This window comes from Lissotriton vulgaris, chromosome 10, assembly GCF_964263255.1.
Source record: "Lissotriton vulgaris chromosome 10, aLisVul1.2, whole genome shotgun sequence".
NCBI lineage: Eukaryota > Metazoa > Chordata > Amphibia > Caudata > Salamandridae > Lissotriton > Lissotriton vulgaris.
The window spans coordinates 985173819-985196382 of NC_141698.1; the positions used below are offsets into that span (position 1 = coordinate 985173819).

At 47.1% G+C, this 22564-nt stretch overlaps 1 protein-coding gene across 12 annotated transcripts in view; it reads right to left on the reverse strand.

The window, feature by feature from the left end:
* Positions 1–22564, reverse strand: part of PHF14 (PHD finger protein 14) — a 1195141-nt gene that overhangs the window by 992566 nt on the left and 180011 nt on the right. For all 12 annotated transcript variants that reach the window (XM_086941991.1, XM_086941985.1, XM_086941984.1 and 9 more), the window contains one exon: positions 1251–1410. In XM_086941991.1, the coding sequence (XP_086798117.1) occupies positions 1251–1410 (160 nt within the window). The remainder of the gene's footprint in view (positions 1–1250; positions 1411–22564) is intronic.

The following is a 22564-nucleotide window of genomic DNA, read 5'->3' on the forward strand; positions in this document are numbered from 1 at the left end:
CTGATGTACATTTTAAGTATACTGCAAGTCACCTCAAAGTTCCAAGACGATATAAAGTAACTCAGCCTTCAGTCTCGTCCCTCAATGTGGTCACAGAAATCTTATGTGACCCGTTATATCCGTCTAATGTATGGCAGAGGGTACATTACCCTAAATGTAATCATAATGTATTTATGTGGATATTTTACATTGCATTAATCACAAGTGATGTATTTACCTCTTCTAGAGCATGAATCTATTTCAATGCACTCTATTCCACAAATTAATGTTATTCGCCTACGGCTTCATACTAAAGACTTTTACATTTGTCTATGCAAATAAGCATACTAAGTTCCGCAAGTCAAACTTTCTACATGCCTGCACCATCCAATTCCTTACGCTATAAATACACAACCTATACTGATCACATAATTCCAGCCATGTGATTGTCCATGTTATGGGAACAATCCCTATTGCCAGATAATGTTAACCCATATGAAGACACTCGCAAGACTTGTGTTCTAGCATACTGTCATTGTTTGCATTCAATTGTTGAGATCACTTTACTGTGCTACAGCTGATGAAGTATCAGGGTCTACTCTCAATAAATTGTGGGTATTCTAAACAGCATGTGGTGCCCGAGTAAGGGTGTGCAATCGAACAGGTTTTTCCCATGGTTATGGTTTTCAGTACAGGATGCCTAGGTCCTAAAGCCAGTTTTTAAAGAAACTTTAAAGCACATGTTTAATATTAATGTTAGAAATAGAAAGATAAAGTGATTCTCCAGAACAGGAAGCCCACAACTTAAGATTCTGCATGGGTAGGTCATGCAACACAGTAGGAACATATTATTGAACGTTCATGAAAATCAAAAATAGCAATTAATATGACTTAGGATTGTATTTTTGCAGACTTCCATTACGAAATACATGTTTAAGTAGCAATTATTTCATGTAACTCCTATAACACAAGCATTGGCAAAGCCAACATACTCCCTTTGTGATCAATTTTCCTTTCCAGTGCATTTGGTCAGCTATGGCTATTCTCCATGGGGAGTATAAACCACAAGAAGTGGAAGGCAAGCCATAGAAAATGAAGCAAATAAATAACAGTAACAATAAAACTAACCAATGGTAAGCAATAGTTGGTTACTATCATCACTACGTTTTTGTTATGGTCCTCAAGAAGCTTTAGCCCACAAGCAGCTAGAGGAGGTCTGGCAGGCGTGAAAAATACTTTAAAATTTCATTGAAACATAAAAATGTTAATACCTTCCAGCATCTGTTTCTTTAAAGATTCCATCTTGATTAGGACACAGTTCACAGCTAGGAGACACTCCGCACTTACAGGCATCGCAGAACCATGGCTCTGTGGAGTTTTCTGAAGCTGAACTCATAATGGAATCACTTTCTCCATCCACACCGTAGCACCCTAGGAAATGAGCAGAAAAAGAGTTGCAGGCAGAAACCCAACTCTTTAATTATTGAGAAGGAAACAAAATCACAAGCAATATTCAGCTTGAAAATATACTGCTTAGGGAAATGGTCTCTTATTATTCAACTTGTATACTAGAGAAGCTTACCACACAGAAGCAGAGTATTCCAGAAGCACCCAAGCATATCAGGACTCAGAAAATCATTAGAATGCGACAGCTTCATCATTGCTAAATTGGGTACGTTTGTTCGGCTAGATAAAGAAGCTACTTCTATGTGTTACAATAAAGCTAGAAGCAGTATTTGCAAGGTCTTTTTAGGTGTAGCCTGAGCGACAGCATTTGTGATGTAAGATTATGTGATGGCTTGCTTTGCCATGTAAGGGGGGATTGATGGAACGTGGATTTTATCCGATGTCTACCTTTATCAATTCTCACCTGTAAAAATCATTATGACAAATATTTCCTGATGAAGACATGTTTACCTGCTGAGTCGAAAAACGTGAGAATACATACTGCATCGCAAAACATGCAAAGTGTTCTAAATGATGATACGAAAATGGAAACAAAAATTAAAGAGATAACATGAGAACTCCACTTGAACGTATTTACGAGTTGTGAGGAAATAAAACATTGTTAACATAACAATCAAATGTGTTGCAGACCTAAAATCTATGTACGCATAATAAAGTTCTTGAAATGAAAAATCGCCTAAACTAGAGAGATTTGACGTAGTGCAAATCTGAGCTTCAGTAGCATCTACCTAATATATTACACAAATATTGAGAGTGACACGTAAATAATATGAGTTGATAAAAGATAAAGTACAAATAATGCTTTAGAAAAAAGTTTTTTTTAGTACTACCTAATATTGAGATGTAGTACCTGAAAGAAATTATAACTACTATAATGGAGCAAATCGAAATGCATATATGAAAATGTGAGATTTACAATGGAATTAACCAGTAGTGAATCAGCTTCATTTTTATGTAGGACTCAAATGTTTCTTTTACCCAGCGTTAATGTAAAATCATGTGAGGCAGACACCTAAGATCTATGAGAACTTTCTGTGGAGTTTAATTTCTGTATTTGCTAACCAAGGACTCACTTCTCACTAAGAAGCATAATCAATAGAAATGTAACAGTATTGTTGCAAACCCAGGGAAAGGCACCTGGGAATGGATGGACTGTAAGCAAAGTAAAGCTCCACCTACTTCCGTGGAAATGACTGAATGGGAACTTCAATGAACCTAATGAAATTTGAAAAAAGGATGAATTAATTCTGTCGGATTTGTGTGTTTCACTGATCCCCCCACAATAGCCCACCATGAGTGACCAATGAGAACCCCTGGACTGATGGAACTGATACGTTAAGCGGTGTAAACCTGGAAAATTGGAGGTATAATGGCCCCATCGGACAAGGAGCAGGGGCTAGCTATAATTTTCCTTTCCTGCCTGGCATGCCGTCAGACAGACTTTTGATTCCTATTATCTTTCCTATGCCCCTTTCCACCCACACTGGGTGGAATAGACTTTTATGATCTGCAGTATATCTAACTGTAACCTTGAATCCTGTACTTTGCCGGCTAGTAAAGTGTGCAGGGAGATAACCTTTCGGCTGAGATGTTATCCGACTCAGACTGTGGCACATAGTGCTGCAGATCAGACTTGACCAAGTTTAACTGAGGACGAACTTGAACCTATCAGCTTTGCTTTGTACGATTAACTGAACCTCAAAAGGTTGTCCTGTTTTTTCAGCTGTCTAATAATGTTCTGTTTAGTGCTGTGTGACTACTTGTATCGATAATCTTGTTATTAAATCTGAATTGAAATGTATTTTCTTGACTTGTCCGAATAATACAAAACTTTAGATAAATGTTTTTCATGAGTTATCTTTATTGGTTTGGTCTCCTTCTTTTGGTCATATTTCTTGTATCAAGGCATTTGTATTTGTGCCTGAGAAAGTGTTTAAAATAGGTTTGAGGTAACACTTATTTTATTCCGGGTCCTCATAAAATAATTGCTCACGTTTCTTAGTATTCCAGTCCCCATCAGCTCAACGAAAAGATTAATCAGAGGACAATGGTTTACAGAAATCAGAGACATTTTTTTAGACTATTGTGATTCTGAGAGTTTGTTAATGAAATGGGCCTAGTGAAATGAAGTTGTTCGTAGGGTAAATTTAAATTGGGCAAGCTTTGAGCTGCATCACATGGCTACTGTTTTCCCCCAAACAAATATACATAATATAAATACATAGTTTGTAGGAGCAACCATCATCTGTTTGGACTGTTAACACTTTCGGTGCTCATGACGGAATGGTTCTGTCATGAGCACCACTACTCCTGTGCTCAGGACAGAACCATTCCGTCATGTGCACAGGCGCACTAAATTCCTCTGCTGCAAACAGCAGAGGGATTTCCTGTTTTGTGGGGGGGGGGGTGGGGGGGGGGGGGGGTGGCCTCAGGAGGTGGGGAAGAGTTTCCCCACCCTGATAAGGCCTGTTTCTAATTTTCAATGTAAAGACGATGGCACGCTGTCATCATTACATTGAAAACTAAAAAGAAACTTAGTTTCAGTTTCAATGTTTCGGTGCTCGTGGGATTTTCTCAGCCCCCCGAGCACCGAAACACTTTACAAAGGTATTGTTGGAAAGGGGAGAAACCTCCCCCCCCCCCCCCCCCTTTCCAATGGTGCCCTTCCCTTGTGGAGCCCTGCTTGGGGATCCACCAAATAGCCACCCGGGAGAGGGGAGAAGCCACTTGGCAAGGGTCTTTGCTGGAATTAATTTTATTTACAGCAGTGCACTGGTAAACTCTGCTCCGCCGGTAGTTGCAGAGTTTTTGTGGAACTCCGCACTCCAAGTGAAGCGTGAAGTGGCAAAAACTCAGCTAGGAAACAAACTGTTGCCACTCGTTCCAAGAGGTCATCCGGGGTACTCCCTCCAAGGTGCCACAATAGCATTTGCATGAGAAAGTGAATGCAGTTAGAGGGTTGGGAAACACCCTTTGATGCAAAATTGCAATCATGTTTCAGTGCCCCACATAGGGATGGTGAGCTTAATATAATATTTGCAATACAGTGCATACGTGCACACTTTTAGAACTTCACTATGGCCAAGTAATTGATGAATTAGATTTCAAGTCCATACAAGTCCCATATTTAAATGTGATGGGTGCTCCGGTTTAACAAAATTCAGTAATACATCACTTATCAAGGCTGCTATTGTTACAAAGCGCTCAAGTCGTCTTATGTCAAGGATGAGTAGCTCGCAGTCTTGAATTCATTAAATAAAACATACAAATACAGGTCTCAGAATAAAATTGTGACTGGGTATTCAGCTCATTCCGGATACAACCGTCCTGGTTTCTCTCAATTTCATTATAAAGAATATTGATTATTAGAAATGAAGACTTTGAAATCCCTTTCAGTGAGCCATTAAGACTTTTTATGACCAAGATACACAACGTGTAGAACATGTGGCATGCCACACGATGGTGACATTGAAGTTCTAACAGTCAAATACCTGCTTAAATGAAGCAATGTTTTGTTAGTGAGCCGTCTCTGAACTAGTTGGCTTGTTTGGCTTCTCATATATTGACCCAGACATGCAGGAAAGTGTAGGCAAAAGAGCCCTTTTTATGTACCATAAGTGTGTTATTGAGGGTGGGGGGCGAGGGGGATTACATCGCTATAACATGGTTCTTTCTTTCTAAAGGCTAATCCTCCCTACCATCAGAGATTATTTGGGAAGCCCAATTCTCTTCTCACCTCCTCCCCCACCCCCATGCAAGTAAAAGTGCCTGCATAGCCCATCACATAAGAAAACATGCTGGTGAGGATCAATTTGTTTATGGAAGCAAGCTTGCTTTCCAACATGCTCAATACACTAGCTTCAAGAACTAGGGCCAGAATGATTCTAGATGTACTACTACCATGACGGTGAGGTCTACAGGACACTTCCGAGTGAGGAGCCCCAGAGAGATGACAAAATGTACTTTTTGTAACAGAGTGGAAAGGGGATACGTGGAATATGGGACAATCTGTGAATTAATAGAGACCACAAACACATAATAGAGAAAGGGGCTCGGCCAGTGTGATTAACTGTGCAGAGGTTCCTAAACTGTAATGCTTGGTGCACGGCGCCCCTAGCTTGTTTCAACGGTGCACTGAGGTGCTGTGGTGCACAGATTGGGAACCACTGTCCTAAAGTATCCCAACAAATGACAGCGTTAAAAAATGTAAAAGGGAAAGTATAGCTTGAACTCACAATATCACCGAGCAGCTTTACTTGGATTACAGAACACGTTCCAACCCTCAGGTAGTTCTCAGAGAAAATGACTTACTAAAATGTCATCTATTTTTTTCACGCGTAAGCATTGCCTGTGATTTCTCTGCACAGCTTCTATAAGAGTTTCAGGCGACAGGAGGATAAAATAGTAATTTATTAAAATCACAGAACACAACTGTGTCAGAGCAAGATTGCATGAACTCTTGCCTCTGGGAATAGGCTCCGATGGCCAGACCTACTACATTATGAATTATCACTCTTCAATGGCAAAGCAGCCTAAAAAGTGCAGAAAACTCAATCAGAATGTCTTTTAAGAGCTCAAAATGTAAGGTTTAACTTGTCAAAAGTTGCAAAATGTGGATCGCTGCGCAGTATTTACCATTTCAGTGCTTGCAACATCCAAAAGACAGTCGAAGAATCCTCTCTAACACACTGTTACAAACCATCATTACATATTGTAGCAATGATATTAATATGCAATTGTGGAGATTCAGCTTCTGCCCAATGCATTCATTCAAAGTCCTAATTAGTGTTCTCATTTAGGCTGGTATAAAAAAAAGTAGACCTGTTAATCAAGCATTTGATCAATTGCCCAAGTATCACAACACTGCTGCAGCCAAAACGAACATACATACATAAAACAAACAACATTTTCTGTTGGTTAGCTCAATACTTGCAAGACTCACTCCAGCTTATGAGACACCTTTGTGAGGCTAGCTTACTGTAGGAGGCTGGCTTAGTATATGGTGCACAGTTATTTAAGTGAAGCACCTTGCAATAATCCAGACAACCCTTAGGGTGATTTTAGTGGTCTTAGACAACCATAGAAAGCGCTCCAAGAGGTAGCTGTGGAGAGCTGCCTTCAGGCTTAGTCCAGAAGGAGTGTTAAGCAGCTTCTTTCACCAGAACTAATCATATAGACATAGTGTAGGTTAAATGAAAAAGAACCACACAGTGTAATTATAAAAATAAGTATATTTATTACACACACACTCACTAACGCATTGGTATGTCTCCTACCCGGAGATATCAACACAATACATACAATACTTCAATTGTAAACCGATAAGTATGCACAAACACACAGTGGTCTCCAAGGGGAGACCAAACCATATACTAATGAAGTGGAATGCAAACTTCGACCAAAGTCGGGAGTAGATACTCAGAAGAGCTGGGGACACAAGGAACCACCCGAGATAAGTACCCAGAAACCCCAAGGAGGCTGTGTGCAAAGTGGAGACACTGATGCGTACTCGATGCAAGTCAATTGGTGTCATGTTCCCCAGTGTACCCCAATCTAGGCCTAGGTAGCTACATGACCTTTCACCTACATTTGTCCTACCTTGCTCTGCATAACAGTTGTAGCACTGACGTTTTACCTATTAATGTGCTAAATAAATGTGGATCAGTTTCTTAGAAACTAGCCTCATTTGATTATGCATTAGGATTCTTAGAAAAGTCCTTTCACATGACGTACGTAACAGCATGAACATATTCTGTGTAAAATGTCATGGTCATCTACATCCTAGGGAGAAAGAGAACTACTTTGCACAATCGCAGGTATTGTTCTACGTTCATTTGCATTATCATACTTGCAACACATCGATTATGTAAGGAACCCGAGGCTAACTTTATGGTATAAAAACCATGGGGGCGCTAGAGGGCGCACACACAGAATGGCCGCCTAACGGTTAGGCTCCTGCACCCTGGAGCAAATATCCTGCAAATATCCTCACCAACTGGTGAATATCGGCGCTAAAAAGTGTTTCTATAGGCAGCGTATGTGTTTGGGCAGACTCTATCTGACTTTGGAGCAGATCCCTGCGGACCTCAAGAAACCAGCGGTGGCAGCTGCTCCCCGGGACGGCACAGGAGCCCCGGCGTTGCGAGAGGCGGACCCGGCGGCTAGCAAAGCCCGAGGGCTGTACCGTGGCGGCAGGCCTGACGCCTTGACGGCCTATACGCCTCTGAGATCCATGAGAGACATCAGCCGTGCATTGAGGAACTGACCGGCCGGAGACATCATGGTCCGACAAGACAATCGCCAAACTAAACTATCATTTGAAGCTGCCAAGAAAGGGGCGAAAGTGCCGCAAGCGGACCAGGCCACGCGTGGCGCAGGAATGGCGGAGCACAGCACCGAAGAGTCCTCAGGCGGATCGGACATCCAGCGAGTCCTGCAGGAGATGCGCCAGGGGTTCGCCACGGTAGTGGCCAAGGTAGACAAGATATCCTCGAGAATGGATGCCTTAGTCCACAAGGTGGATCAGCATGAGGAACGATTAACAGCTGCCGAACAGCGCCTATCGGACGCTGAAGATACCACGGCCACACACATGACCCAACTAGCCCGGATGGATAACATTCTCCGAGAAATAGCGGCAAAGACCGAGGATTTGGAGGCCCGTAGCCGACGCAACAACATCTGCGTCACGGGCATTCCGGAATCCACACACTGGTAGGATAGAGTTATATGTGGAGAAATTACTGAGAGCATCTGTGGGTGAAGACGCATTCTCGGCCCAATTCATAGTGGAGCGAGCGCATAGAACATTGGGGCCTATCCCGAAACCAGGTACTCCGCCAAGGCCCATAATTGTGCGGTTGCTGAACTACCGCGATCGTGACACCACCTTGAGAGGAGCACGTACTGCACAACAACTGATGTATAACGGCATAAACTTCTCCATATATCCTGACTTTACCCTGCTTGTGCAAGAACAGAGACGCAAGTTCCTCGACATCAAAAAAAAAACTTCGAGCTGCGCAGATAGACTATGGGCTGTTATATCCGGCGAAGCTGCGGGTGACACATCAGGCGAAGCAGTATTTCTTTACAAATCCCCATAAAGCGGAGGAATACCTGAAGAACGTCAGAAAAAGCTCAAAAGGGAGCCAGGGGTGGAGCGGCTGCGCACGGGGATGATCAGACCGATGCTGAAGAAGAGGCCTGATCCGCTATGGGGTAACATTATCCTGAACAGTACCGGATTATTTCCTGCTCTGCTACCGACTACACTTGGGACTGTTTGGAACTGCTGCTACACACGAGCTGCTCCATACGACATCGATATACCGGACTGGAGCCAGTGGTAACGTATTCCAGGGGCCACTGCCTCTCCCCAGCCGAACCAGAGGGCAGTACAGGAATAGTGGCTGGAGGCGGGGGTAGTGGTTGTGCGCTCTCGATGTGTTTCCCCTAGAGGGTGTACCCCACAGGAGAACAATGTTGATTTTGGGACCAGTTCAAAGTTCTTGTAGGGCTGGAGGGGAAGGGGGGGTGGGGGGGGGGGGGGGAGACGATTCTTCTGGCATGTCGGGGTTGCTCCAATGGGTGGGGGGGGAGGGGTGAAATACCGTCTATGCAGACTAACCAGGCATGGTCGTTACAAGTCCGACTGGCTAGAGTTGGAACAGCTGAGAAAGTCATACCTGACACAGTTGGGGTAGGTCAGGCAACGGGGGGAGGGACGGGTGAGTTTGTTTCCTATGCAGAACAGGGCAGGGCACAAACTTATGGTTGTAGGTACACGGAGGATCATATAGGTGTGGCACAGGGCATAACATTCACGGACACGGGATTTATGACACTGCTCGGTAATGGCTGACAATGCTAGAATACCTTATGTGACAGTACTTTCCTGGAATGTTCGGGGTCTTAATGATGACAGAAAATGTAGAAAGTTCCTAGCTTATCTAGACCGCCACCAGGTGAACATAGCATTACTACAAGAGACTCATCTTCCACCCCGTGCGACTCACTCGTTTGCGGGTCGATGGGCAACGTTTAGGGTGTTCTCATCATATTCTTCCTATTCCAGGGGCACTGTTATTTTGGTCAAGAAAGCCATTCACTTTACGCAATTTGGTGAATTTAGCAATCCAGGGGGAAGGTATGCTATACTGTGGGGCAGGCTTGGTACCGATACGATCACTATAGTGAATTGCTATGCCCCTAATGTGGATACACCAGAGTTCTTCACAATGTTATGGGGCAGAACTGTCAACATTGGTTCTACTCATGTACTCTGGGGGGGGATTTTAACTTGGCATTGATACCTTCCCTGGACAGAGCGGATGGAAATGTGCAGTATAATACGACGTCCACAGATGCTGTATGTGGTATTGTAGAAGAGGTGGGTCTGATTGACAGCTGGCGTCTCCTCCACCCAGGGAAGAAAGAGAGCACGCACTTTACCTCTCACACCAACACATGGGCCCGGCTGGATTGTTGTTTCCTCTCTAGAGGACTGTCAGTCGATACACTTAGCTAGGACTTACTCAGATCACTGCCCTGTCCTAGTACAATTGAAACCTCTGGGGTGGGATGGAGTCAGACCCACGTGGAGATTGCAACCCACGGCGTTGCTGGACGCTGTCTTTAGTGCGGATCTGGGAGAGGAGATTACAATTTTTTTCCCTCGTAATAAAGGATCGGTGGACAGTGTAGAGACAATATGGGAAGCATTTAAGGTTACTGTGAGAGGGTTCTGCATATCTAAAAGCTTTGGGATACTTCGAGAAATTAGGGGGAATATATGCAAACTGGAGAAGGAACTGAGGGTGCTGGAAGAGCGCAGGTACTGGGGTTAAGGGACTGCATAAGGATTTTAGACAAAAGCTATCTGAATTTGAAGAAGAAGCGCACAGAGATGAAATTCAAGGGGAAGCATTGGGTGGCCCGCAGATATTGTGAGGGCGAACACCCGGACGTGCTCTAGCGGAACTCATTAAATATCCTAAATTCGGTAACACAGTGCAAGAGACCACTACGTTAGAGGGTGTCCAATGCCGGAACAGAGAGAGCATCTTACAGGCGTTTCAGGCCCACTACAGTACACTGTACAGAACCCAAGGGCACGAAGTTGAGGGTACTGATCAGTATTTGGAGGACATAGCATTGTGCTGGCTCAGTGATGTTCACAGGCAATTCTTGGCAGCCCCTCTGGAGAGTCAGGAGATTAGAGAGGCGATTATGTCATTACAAAATGGTAAAGGGACGGGCTGCCTGCAGAATTCTACAAGCAATACATTGCTATAATGGCGCCTGTCCTTAAGGAAGAGTATGAAGAATCCTTGGAGATTGGAGTCTTGCCGGGTTCGATGCGAGAGGTGGTTATTACCTCCCTCTTGAAACCTGGGAAAAAGCCAGGGAGCTGTGATTCTTATCGCCCATTGTCCCTTATGAACTGCGACGCTAAAATATTGGCTAAGGTATTGGCCAAGCGTCTCTCCTTGCTTATGACTACAATAGTGCTCCCGGATCAAGCGGGTTTTGTATCGGGACGCTCCACAAGCCACAACTTACGCACCCTGTTGTCACTGATCCAAACTATAGCACCGGAAGTACCGGTGGCTGCGGTGTCCCTGGACGCCACAAAGGCATTCAATTCAGTCGAATGGAATTTCTTATTCATCATACTAAATAGAATGGGGTTTCCTAAACTATTTATCTCATGGATCCAATTGTTGTATACACAGCCTACCGCCAAGGTTCTGATTAATGGCCACCTATCCGCGCATCTCCCGATCAAGATAGGCACCCGGCAGGGATGCCCCCTCTCCCCCTTACTCTTCGCGGTGGTGATCAAGCCATTGGCTTGTCGCATACGGCAATAACACAAGACAAGTGCCTTCAATTGCTTCCAACGGCAGCTTGGAATATCGCTATATGCAGAAGACTTGACACTGTATGTTAAAGACCCTCAAACGAATCTTAATCCCCTGTTAAGGGAATTCTTTGTATTTGGTAGAATGTCAGGCAGATAAATTGGAGTAAATAGCAATTTTTTCCCCTCACAGCGGCAGTCAAAGAATTTCAGCTAGACTACCCGCTGCAGTGGTGTAGCTCGGACCTCAGATATTTGGGTATACAGGTGTCAACGGATAAAGACTTGACACTACGATTAAATTATGGGACCGCAATCACTAAACTAACAGACAATGCAGCAACGCAGTGGATTTCCTTGCCACTGTCCCTAGCGGGTAGAGCCTCACTCATAAAAATGGTAATATTACCTTGTTTCCTCTAGCTCTTCCTGAATATACCCTACTATCCAGGTGCCTACTTCTTCACAACACTACGTTCGGAGTTGCTACGCCTGTTTTGGGAAGGTAAAGGCTACGGTGATACTCCCGTATGATAAGGGTGGATTTGACGTCCCTGATTTTGAGGTGTATTACATAAGCTCGCTGGCACATTATGCGTACCACTGGATGGATCCAACACCTTACATGCCGCAGCTAGCGGCGGAGGATTGGGTGGCACATCTGCTTCCACTCTCCGGCCTCATACATGGACCGGTCACAGCGATAGACACTAAGCCCACCACTGTAGCTTGCACAGTAGATGCCTGGCGATGGATAACTAACAAATTGCAGGTGACCTTTCTATATTCTCCATTGTTGCCACTTACATACCACCCACTTATGCCTTTGCTGCATGAAAAGGGGTTTCAGGTGATGTGCAAAAAACTCGAGATAACAAGGTGGGGTGATCTGTTTCTGGATGGGAAACTGCGAATTAAGGAGCAAATGTTTCAGGACTCCCAGCCTAGCCCACTTGACGTGTTTTACTATATGCGCTTGTCCCAAGGTCTGAGAATAGTGCTGCCGGATTATCCGGCTGAACCAGCCCCAACACCCACGTTGGACAGAATGCTACGCACGGGAGCTGATGGACATTAGGTGTTGAAGATTTATAGGGACATACGGGCACATAGCCCAGAGTTGGATAGCCCGGCTCGCATTAAGTGGGGGGTGGATATTGGAAAAGATATTACAGATGATCAATGGTACTACTGCTGCGCTATGACTGCCCACATATCGGCGAGCTGCCGGCTGAAAGTGATACACTATAATTTCCTTCAACGACTATTATACGCCAGTATTGAAGCTCCAATACTGTCTGGCAGACGATGATAGATGCCTACGCTGCAGGGCGGAAGGAGCTGGTTTCATGCATTTGGCATGGAAGTGCCCGAGTGTATGGTCCTACTGGACGGAGGTGTATGAGGCTCTCCAGGCCATAACGGGTCACCCGTGTGACAGAGACCCACTGATTATGTTATTGGGTTATACTAAGCTGATTCCTAAACAACACAGGAAAATGTTTGATGTAGCGTTTTTGCTTGCCAAACGCTGAGTAGCCTGTAGATGGGGCCCGAGGTCGAGCTCCAAAATTTAAGGAGTGGTTAACAGATCTCACATACTGCCAGGAACAGGATGTACATGCTGAAACAACACCAACGAAATGCAGGCCTAGAGATATCTGGGGTCCTCTTCAGGCATATTTGTTAAGCATCTCGGAGGTATCAAGTGACACAGAAAACAATATAAGGGTTGAGGATGGGTCTCGCTCTTGAAGGCCGGATGATTTGCGCAGAGAAGGACAAACGGGGCTGGGCATACCATTAGATGTCTGCCGGAGTAGCTGATGGTGGATAGTGCGCAAGAGTGAAGGAGAGCAATATATGATTGTACTGTGATACATTCCTAATATATTAATTTGAACTGTGCTTTTAGATAGTAATAATTGCCTGAGAAAGTTGCAGTGGGATGTTAGCCGATGTTACGGAGATAACCAAGTCTGATACAGTAATTACCGTGTTATAAGAGATGCTGGGACTTTGACCTGATGATCCACAACACATGTACCACAATCATTGTTTCCTTTTTAACTATGCAAATGTCTGTGTAATGCCTTAACTGCACTATGTAATGTATCAATAAAACTATAAATAAAGTTAAAAAAAACACGCCAACACTAGATAGAGGGAGTTGAAGCTTCACGCTGACAATAGACGCTGAGGTCCCAGGATGCAGAAGCAACAACAAGCAGTGGTCTCACATCCCTTGTGGGGTGTCCAACTTGAAACAAAGACAGGGTCCTTTGTTCTCTCCCATCAGGTAATGGGGTAGGCTCTTCCCTAGGGCATTCTTGGCGTTACATCTGCCCCTTCTTTCTAATGACCTGGATCTCAGGGATCTTTTGCTAGGTCCCAAAAACCCTTGTCAAAAGTGCTTCTGGTATGGAATATACGAGCTATGGAAGATTTCTCAACAGGAAGCTGCAGAGAGATTGCGCTAGATCAACAGGGTAAGGCTGGAATAGGCTTTGGATGTGGTTATTATATTATTATTATTATGGAATTTGATAGAGAGCACGGCGAACCCCCACCGGGGGTGTCCCGGCGCTAAGGACAGGGACATCAGTGATTAGGCAACTAGCAGCGTGAGAACAGGTATGTTTTTAACTTGGATCTGAAGAGGCATTCTGATTTGGTAAGTCTGAAGTCCAGCGGCAGGGAGTTCCACAGCTTGGCGGTGACTACCGCAAAAGCTCTACCACCTCTTCTTGAACGTTGAAAATGGGGAGGAAGTATGAGACGGAGATGGTTGGATCCTAAAGAGCGGGCAGAGTGGACCTGCTTCAGTCTGTCTCGGAGATAGCGCGGCCCATGACCATTGAGCGCTCTAAAAGCTAGGACCAGGGCTTTAAACTGTATGCGATAGGAGATTTGAAGCCATGTAAATTCTTCAGGTAAGGGGAGATGGAATGCCGATAGGGGACATGACAAATCAGTCTTGCCGCCGCATTTTGGACGACTTGCAGTCGATGGCAAAGGTATGTAGGTGCCCCTACTTACAGACTATTGGCATAATCCAAATGTGAGGGCGTGCACCACCGTCCTCATTGAATCATTTGAAAGATAAGGGGAGATTTTTTTAATCATTTTTAGTTTGCCAAAACAAGCAGATGTGACCTTTTGGATTTGAGTTTTGAATGACAGTTCATTGTCAAAGTGGAACCCAAGGTTCCGGGCAGAGTGGGCGGGGATAGGTGGTGGGTTAAGCTCAGTCGACCACCATGTAGACGTCAGCAGGGGTGTTTTTGAATTGAAAAACAGCACCTCAGTCTAATCCGTATTCAGTATTAATGTGTTAGATGTCATCCAATCCACAATTTTAATAAGGCAAGATTTCAAATTGTCGAGCCCCTTGTCAGAGTGGTCTCTAAATGAGAGGATAAGCTGAGTATCATCAGCATAAGAGACCACTCTGACACCACAGCTCTCCACAACCTTTGCCAATGGTGACATGTAGACATTAAAAAACAGAGGGCTGAGTGCTGAACACTCGAGGGGCATCTTATTTTTTGACAGAAAGGGACGGCACCATACCTGTTGTGTTCTGCCTGTTAGATAGGATTTTATCCACGCCAGTGGAGTGCCCTGAATATCTAAATCATGTAGTCTATTCAGTAATATAGAGTGGGTCACGGTGTCAAAAGCCGCGGACAGATCGAGGAGGACCAACATGGCCGCCTCGTCTCTGTCCACGCTTTCTCTTATAGTCTCTGATACTTCCAGGAAATCCGGATTGAGAATCATGCAAAAGGGAGTTAGATTCCAGATAGTTGGCCAGCTGCTCCTGTACCACATTTTCCAAGATCTTGGCAGGCTTGGGTAGGAGGGAAATGGGGCGGTAGTTGCCGAGTACGGATTGGTCAGCATCCACTTTCTTCAGTATGGGGACAAGCATTGCCTGCTTCCAATCTAAAGGGAATACACCAGAGGAAAAAGAAGTATTCCAAATGGAGACTAAGGGGGAGGTGATAAGTGGGCATAGCTGCGTGAAGATAAGAGCTGGGACGGGATCGAGAGGGGAGCCAGATTTGCATTTTTTCGTTCTGTGTAAGGTTGACAACGGTATGACCACTTTATCATCCAGAATGTATTCATTGGGCAACATTGTGTCTTCTGCAATCAACCTAATTCAGCAGGACAGTCACAATTACGTTCCATCGTATTACTACGTTCTGGCCACGTACTACCAGCCCGTTTTCTGAATATGATTTGATGGAAAGACATCAATGGCATGCAGAGATGCCAAATACACCATGTTGCGCATTGAAAAATTAAACCAATCACCTTTGACCTTGGCAGAGACACCATCCACAGGCTGGATTATCCATGGTTATATCAACCTACCGGTCATGACTTTCCAATTCCTATATTGTCTCCAATACTAAGAGGAAGGCAAATACAAAGCACATGGGGAATGTTATATGCATGAGTTTTGGGCATTACTGTTCAGGTTTAAATACAGGAAAGGGGGCACAGTAGTTTTTCTGAGTGGTTCCAACTGTGAGGAAGCCTTAAGTGGGTCCTAAGTTTGCAAAGACATGTCTATTCACAAGGCATGCTATATTTCTGTTGCGAACTTGAAATGTTATCTGAAGGGTTCCCCAACTGCCGCGATATGTCCGGTTTTCAAACTGCTCTTGAATGGGAGCTACTTGATGCTGAATGATCAAGGTTGCTGTGGAATGGAATCAGGCATCGCTTATCTGGTGAAGGTTAATTCCTTACACAAGTACTGTTTCCACCTGCCCACAAAATTAGGGAGGCAGCACTGTGGCCTTCGATAAAGGTTTGTAAAATACACTTTGATTCTCTTAGCAGACTGAAAGCCCTGCTTTTTCAACAGGATGTGGCCTTAACTTTGGCCTGAAAGACGTTTGATCTCCAGGCTGCAGGATCCTCATCTGAGATACAGACACTACTCTACACCAACTTCCAGCTGCATTTTGGGAACCTAGTCCATGGTATCTTTAACATTTCTGATACTAGAGGAATAGTGCAGTTTTTAAAAATGTATCAGCTTTGGACTGGTTAGCATCTTTCAGACAATCTTCAAAAGTTATTCCATCACTCAGACTCCCTGCTGGAAGCTACTTTTGGCAGGAATCCTCAATTAAATTTTTCTGCTCCACAATGGACGTCCCAGTTCAATTCGGAATGGAGACAGCACTGCTTGTGCTACGATGCCGTGAGCACATGGTTCACACGTTTGACACACTTTGTCTTCAGGAACTAGATGAGCACTTGTTCTAGTCCTTCCAGCCTGTGTGGCTTATTGCTTCTTTGAGGCCACGAATGCGTATTAGACATAGGCCTAGGATCACAACTGGTTGTGCCATTGGACACTGATGGACTGCGGGACATGATAACGGCCCATTAGTATTGTTGGCCCCAGTATCTTCCATTGCTGATGAATGCATTTATTGATTAACCATGGAATGCTTCGGCTCCTAGTGATTTGGACATCGGCTGTACAATATGCATATAGGATGTAGGGACTTCCCTCAGCGGCTACTGTGGGAATTGTATGGAATCACCTTTGCTCCATAAATCTGCTTTAAGGTGTGCCTCTGGGATCGTCGTCTGCAGTAATGGCAACAACAATGTTGGGTCTGCCACCTGGAACACATGAAATAATTAGCCTTTTTCACGTGGGAACATTTTGGCTTGTTTAATAAACTTAATTGGTCCAAAACTGTTTTGTTTTATTTTCATTCTTCCAGGCACCATGGCTTTCGGAGTACTTGGGATTCCAAACAGTATAATGACTTTAAAGCTTTTAGGGATTTTTAAAAGGAAGCTTGCTTTTAGATTATGTTAGGAGTAGTTTTTCCATTTTTATGATATAATGATATAATGATATACCGGCTTTTTGGATGCCTTTTATTTATCGACCCTTAGGATGAGGTGTTACATTCCCAGGTTAGGTCCATGTAGCAAGGCAGCCTATTCTTTACATTGTCCTAGAAAATAACATTTCAGCTGTGAACTTTTTCACACATTTGCATGCATAATAATATTAGATTGGTTTCTCTGAAACTAATTTGCTTACACATCCAGCTTCGCACAACATTATCAAGATGCCTTGAACATCATGTTCTAGGTCTCTATACACACTATGTGCAAATGTCGTCATATCTTCATCCACAAGGCACAAGCGCAATCCACATAGCCATAACATCACTAATCTAGCGTGCACATCACAAAGGCTGCATATTATTATAAATATTAGGCATCTCGATAGTTTGGAAGAGGAGGCACTTCTGCTGACACCTAAGGTCCCTGTATGCTGACAAATTACCACTCACTGGTCTTACATTCCATGAGAACACACTAGGTATATGAGCCAGGCATATTGTAATGTGTCCAAGAACAGTCCAGCTTCATCACTGAGCCTGTAATCATAAGGACACAACTCAAAATGGAGTGGGACTATGTATTCTGGAGGGATCTCAATAGAAACAATCTGAAGGACCCTCAACAGCCATTTCCTGTAAGCATGAAGGGAAATTAATATGGAGGGTACCAGTGCGGGTAGGGAGGAATCCTGCCACCGGCGCACAAGTCACTACTTGTGTAACGATATATCTGTAAGAGACATTAGTTAGTGATAGATTCCTTACCTTAGAATATCCCCAGGCGTCAGACTGGATCCGGAAACTTTTGCGTAGCAATACCCCTGCGCGCCGGTAGGCGTCGTCTGCGGCTCCGCGTCCGTCGTCGGCGTCGTGAGCGCCGGGATGACGTCGTCGGAGTACTTAGACGGCGCCCATGCGCGCTGACGTCAGTTCTGACAGACAGCTTTTCTGCGCCAGATACGCAGAGCCATGATAGAACTAACACTGGTGCCATGAAACTAGGGCCCTGAAAGGGGATGACCTTAACCCTAGATATCGGTTCGCAGAACAGGTGGATGGGTGGGTCGGTAAGGAATCTATCACTAACTAATGTCTCTTACAGATATATCGTTACACAAGTAGTAACTTGTGCATCTGAAAGAGACACGTTAGTGATAGATTCCTTACCTTAGAATAGATACCCCAGCAATACCAACCCCGGTGGTGGGTCTGCGAACCAATATCACACCAGAAAGTCCTGGAGGACGGAACGGCCAAAGAAGCCATCCCTCCGGACTTGACTGTCCAGGCAGTAGTGTCTTGCAAACGTGTGCAGCGAGGCCCACGTAGCTGCCTGGCAAATGTCCTGTAGGGGGACTCCTCGGCCCAGGGCAGTTGTCGTTGCCGTGGCCCGAGTGGAGTGAGCCCGCAAACCAGCCGGGGGCTCCTTCCTCGCCATGGAATAACATGCTTGGATACACAAGATGATCCACCTAGAGATGGTCCTCTTGTGCACAGCCTTTCCCTTCTTCGCGCCCACGTAACCAACGAAGAGTTGGTCATCCACCCGGAATTGGCGTGTGCGATCTAGGTAGTAGGAGAGCGCACGTTTTGGATCCAGACGGTGGAGCCTCTCTTCCTCTTTCGAGGGATGCGGAGGCGGAAAGAAGGTGGGCAAAGTGATGGACTGCCCGATGTGGAAGGCCGTGACAACCTTGGGCAGAAAGGAAGGTCGTGTACGTAACACCACCTTGTCAGGATGAACAGACAGGAAAGGTGGAGAAGAAGAAAGAGCCTGGAGCTCACTCACTCTCCTGGCAGAGGTGATGGCAACCAGGAATGCAGTCTTCAGAGTAAGGAGACGAAGAGGACAGTTATGAAGTGGCTCAAAGGGAGCACACATCAGATAAGTGAGAACAAGATTCAAGTCCCACTGGGGCATCACGAAGGGAACAGGAGGGAACATGTGTGTGATGCCCTTCAGGAATCTACTCACAATAGGGGACTTGAATAAAGAAGGCTGATCTGGTAGCCTCAAGAAGGCGGATAGAGCAGAAAGGTACCCTTTAAGAGTGCCCAGAGCAGAGCCCTGCTGGGCAAGGGAAAGAAGAAAGAGCAGCACTTCCGAAAGGGGTGCAGAGAGAGGATCCACAGCCTTTGCTGTGCACCATGCCACAAATCTGTTCAACCGGCAGGCGTATACCGACTTTGTGGAGGGACGCCTGGCTGCCAGAATGATATCACAGACTTCAGGAGGCAAGTCAAATGGCCTCAACTGCCGCCGCTCAATCTCCAAGCTTGTAGGTGGAGACTGGACAGGTTCGGGGGCAGGACCGTCCCCTGCTGCTGCGACAGAAGGTCCTCCCGAAGAGGCAGACGAATCGGGGGATCGACTGACATGCGGAGTAGCTCGGGATACCAGTATCTTCGTGCCCAGTCCGGAGCCACAAGGATAACCTGGGCCCGGTCGCGCCTGATCTTCTTCAGCACTCTGGGCAGAAGTGGTATAGGCGGAAAGGCGTACAACAGACCGCAGCTCCACTCGCGATGAAAAGCGTCTCCGAGCGAGTGCCGCCTTGGAAATTCCAACGCGCAGAACTGATGACATTGCGCGTTCTCTTCTGTGGCGAATAGATCTAACCAAGGCTCTCCCCACTGCTGAAAGAGACCTTGTGCCACGTCCGAGCTCAGACGCCATTCGTGATCCATCATGCACCGACGGCTGAGTTCGTCCGCCCTGGCATTCAGAGAGCCTGCCAGGTGTTGAACCACCAGGGTCACGCCCTGATGTTCCAGCCATTGCCATAGGCGCAGAGCCTCCTGGCAAAGGGTCCACGACCCCACCCCGCCCTGTTTGTTGCAGTACCACATGGCGGTGGTGTTGTCGGTGAACACTTGCACTACTCGTCCCCGGACAGAGGGGAGGAATGCCTTCAGTGCTAGACGAATCGCCCGAAGCTCCAGCAAGTTGATATGGAGCCGGGACTCCGCCTCTCCCATGTGGCCCCCCCAGCCCTGGAGGGACGCGTCCGTCACAACTACGTGCTCCGGGTGGGGTAGGGAGAGGGATCTGCCACTGACCCAGTCGCGGTCCGTGAGCCACCACTGCAGTTGTCTCGCAGTGCCCTCCGAGATCAGGACATGATCGGACAGGTTGCCCTGATGCTGGGCCCACTGAAACTTCAGGTCCCACTGCAGAGCCCGCATCCGCCACCTGGCGTGACGCACCAGAAGGATGCAGGAGGCCATCAGTCCCAGAAGCCGTAGCGTCAACCTGACCGAGACTCGGGATAACGGCTGGAAGATGGGAACCAGAGCCTGAATATCCCGAACCCGCTGCTCGGGTGGATAAACCCGAAACTGCGCCGAGTCGAGAACCGCTCCGATGAAGAGGAGCTTTGAGAGGGACACAGGTGTGACTTCGGCACATTGATGGAGAACCCCAGCAGGTGCAGGAGGTCGGCCGTAGTCTGGAGGTGGCTGACGACTGTCTGGGGCGAGCCCGCCTTCAACAGCCAGTCGTCGAGGTAGGGGAAGACTGATACCCCCTGCCTGCGCAGATGAGCTGCGACCACCGCCATCACCTTCGTGAACACCCGTGGGGCGCTGGTAAGGCCGAAGGGGAGCACGGTAAACTGAAAGTGCTCTTGGCCTACCGTGAACCGCAGGTAACGCCGGTGGGCCGGCAGGACGGGGATGTGGAAATAGGCGTCCTGCAGGTCCAACGCTACCATCCAGTCTCCTGGGTCCAGGGCAGCCAGGACCTGAGCCAAAGTGAGCATCTTGAACTTCTCCGTCCGGAGGAAGCCGTTGACGTTCCGCAAGTCCAAGATAGGGCGTAGGCCCCCTTTGCCCTTCTTGGGGACCAGAAAGTAGTGGGAGTAACAACCACACCCTACTTCTGGCCCAGGAACGCGCTCGATGGCCCTCTTGGCCAAGAGGGCCGAGACCTCCTCTTGCAGAAGTTGCAAGTGATCCCCCGACACACGGTGGTATTGTGGTGGCATGGATGGAGGGGATGCCTCGAAGGGGAGGGAGTAGCCCCTTCGGACAATCTGCAGCACCCACCTGTCCGAAGTGACTGTATGCCAGTGGGAGAGGTGATGGCGAACCCTGCCTCCCACAGGCGTCACATGGGCCTGAAAACTCGGACTAGGAAGGTTTTGAGGCAGGTGCTGCTGAGGGAGGTGTGGACTGGCCTCGCCGCCACGACGGTTTCCACGTCCGCCACCGCGCTGGACATTTTGCGGTGTGTGGCTGACGGTACGTGGTGGGGCGCCCCTTCCGTGGCCACGAAAGGAGCGAAAGGCACCCGTTTGCTGGCGTGGGGCCGTAAGGCCCAAGGACTTGGCCGTAGCCCTGGAGTCCTTGAAACGTTCCAGCGCATGGTCTGCCTTGTCGCCGAAGAGGCGACGGCCATCAAACGGCATGTCCAGGAGTGTAGCCTGGACATCGGCCAAGAAGTTGGCGGACCTCAACCAGGCGTGGCGTCGAACCGCCACTGTCGTTGCCATCGCCCTGCCCAGGGAGTCCGTTGTATCCAGCCCACACCGGATAGAAAAGCGTGCTGCATCTCGGCCGTCCGCAAGGGCTTGGCTGAGTTTAGCCTGGACCTCCTCCGGGCATCTAGGCAGCACCTCCGCAACCGTGTCCCACAGAGTGTGGGTGTAGCGGCCCAAGAGACAGGCGGTGTTCACAGACCGCAGCCCTAAGCTTACAGACGAGAAAACCTTCTTCCCGAACTGTTCATATCTCTTGGATTCCCTGTCGGGCGGGGCCGACGGGAATGCGGTTTGGGAGTTTGAGGTCTGGATGACCAGACTCTCGGGGGTGGGATGGGTGGACAAAAAGCATGGGTCGCCCGGTGCCGGGCGGTAGCGTCTGGCCACGTTCCTATCCACAGGGGGGCCTGTGGCAGGCTTGGACCAAGTGCCCAGAAGAACGTCACATAAGGCCTCATTGAACGGCAGGAGGGGCTCCGCGGAGCCTGACTGCGGTTTGAGGACCTCAGTGAGGAGATTAGTCCTCACGGCCGCGACGGGGAACTGAAGGTTTAAGGCCTTAGCTGCCTTCGTCAACACTACGCTGTAAGCAGAACCCGCCTGCGAAGCCACAGTCGGGGGCGATGTAAATCCAGTGTCTGGCGAAGTGTCAATACCACTGGCCTCCCCAAGCTCATATGTCCAGTCCTGCTGTGACTGGCAAACACTTGCCAGAGGGTCCTCGGACCCCTCCCAATGCTCCTCGTCACCTGTGTCCTGGAGACCAGGATTAGCAGCCAGGGCCTCCTCGTGGAGATAAAAATCTCCAAAGGCTGACGGAATCGGCGCCCAGCGGCGCCCTTCCGACGCCTGAGTAGGACCGTAGGAGACATTGGGGG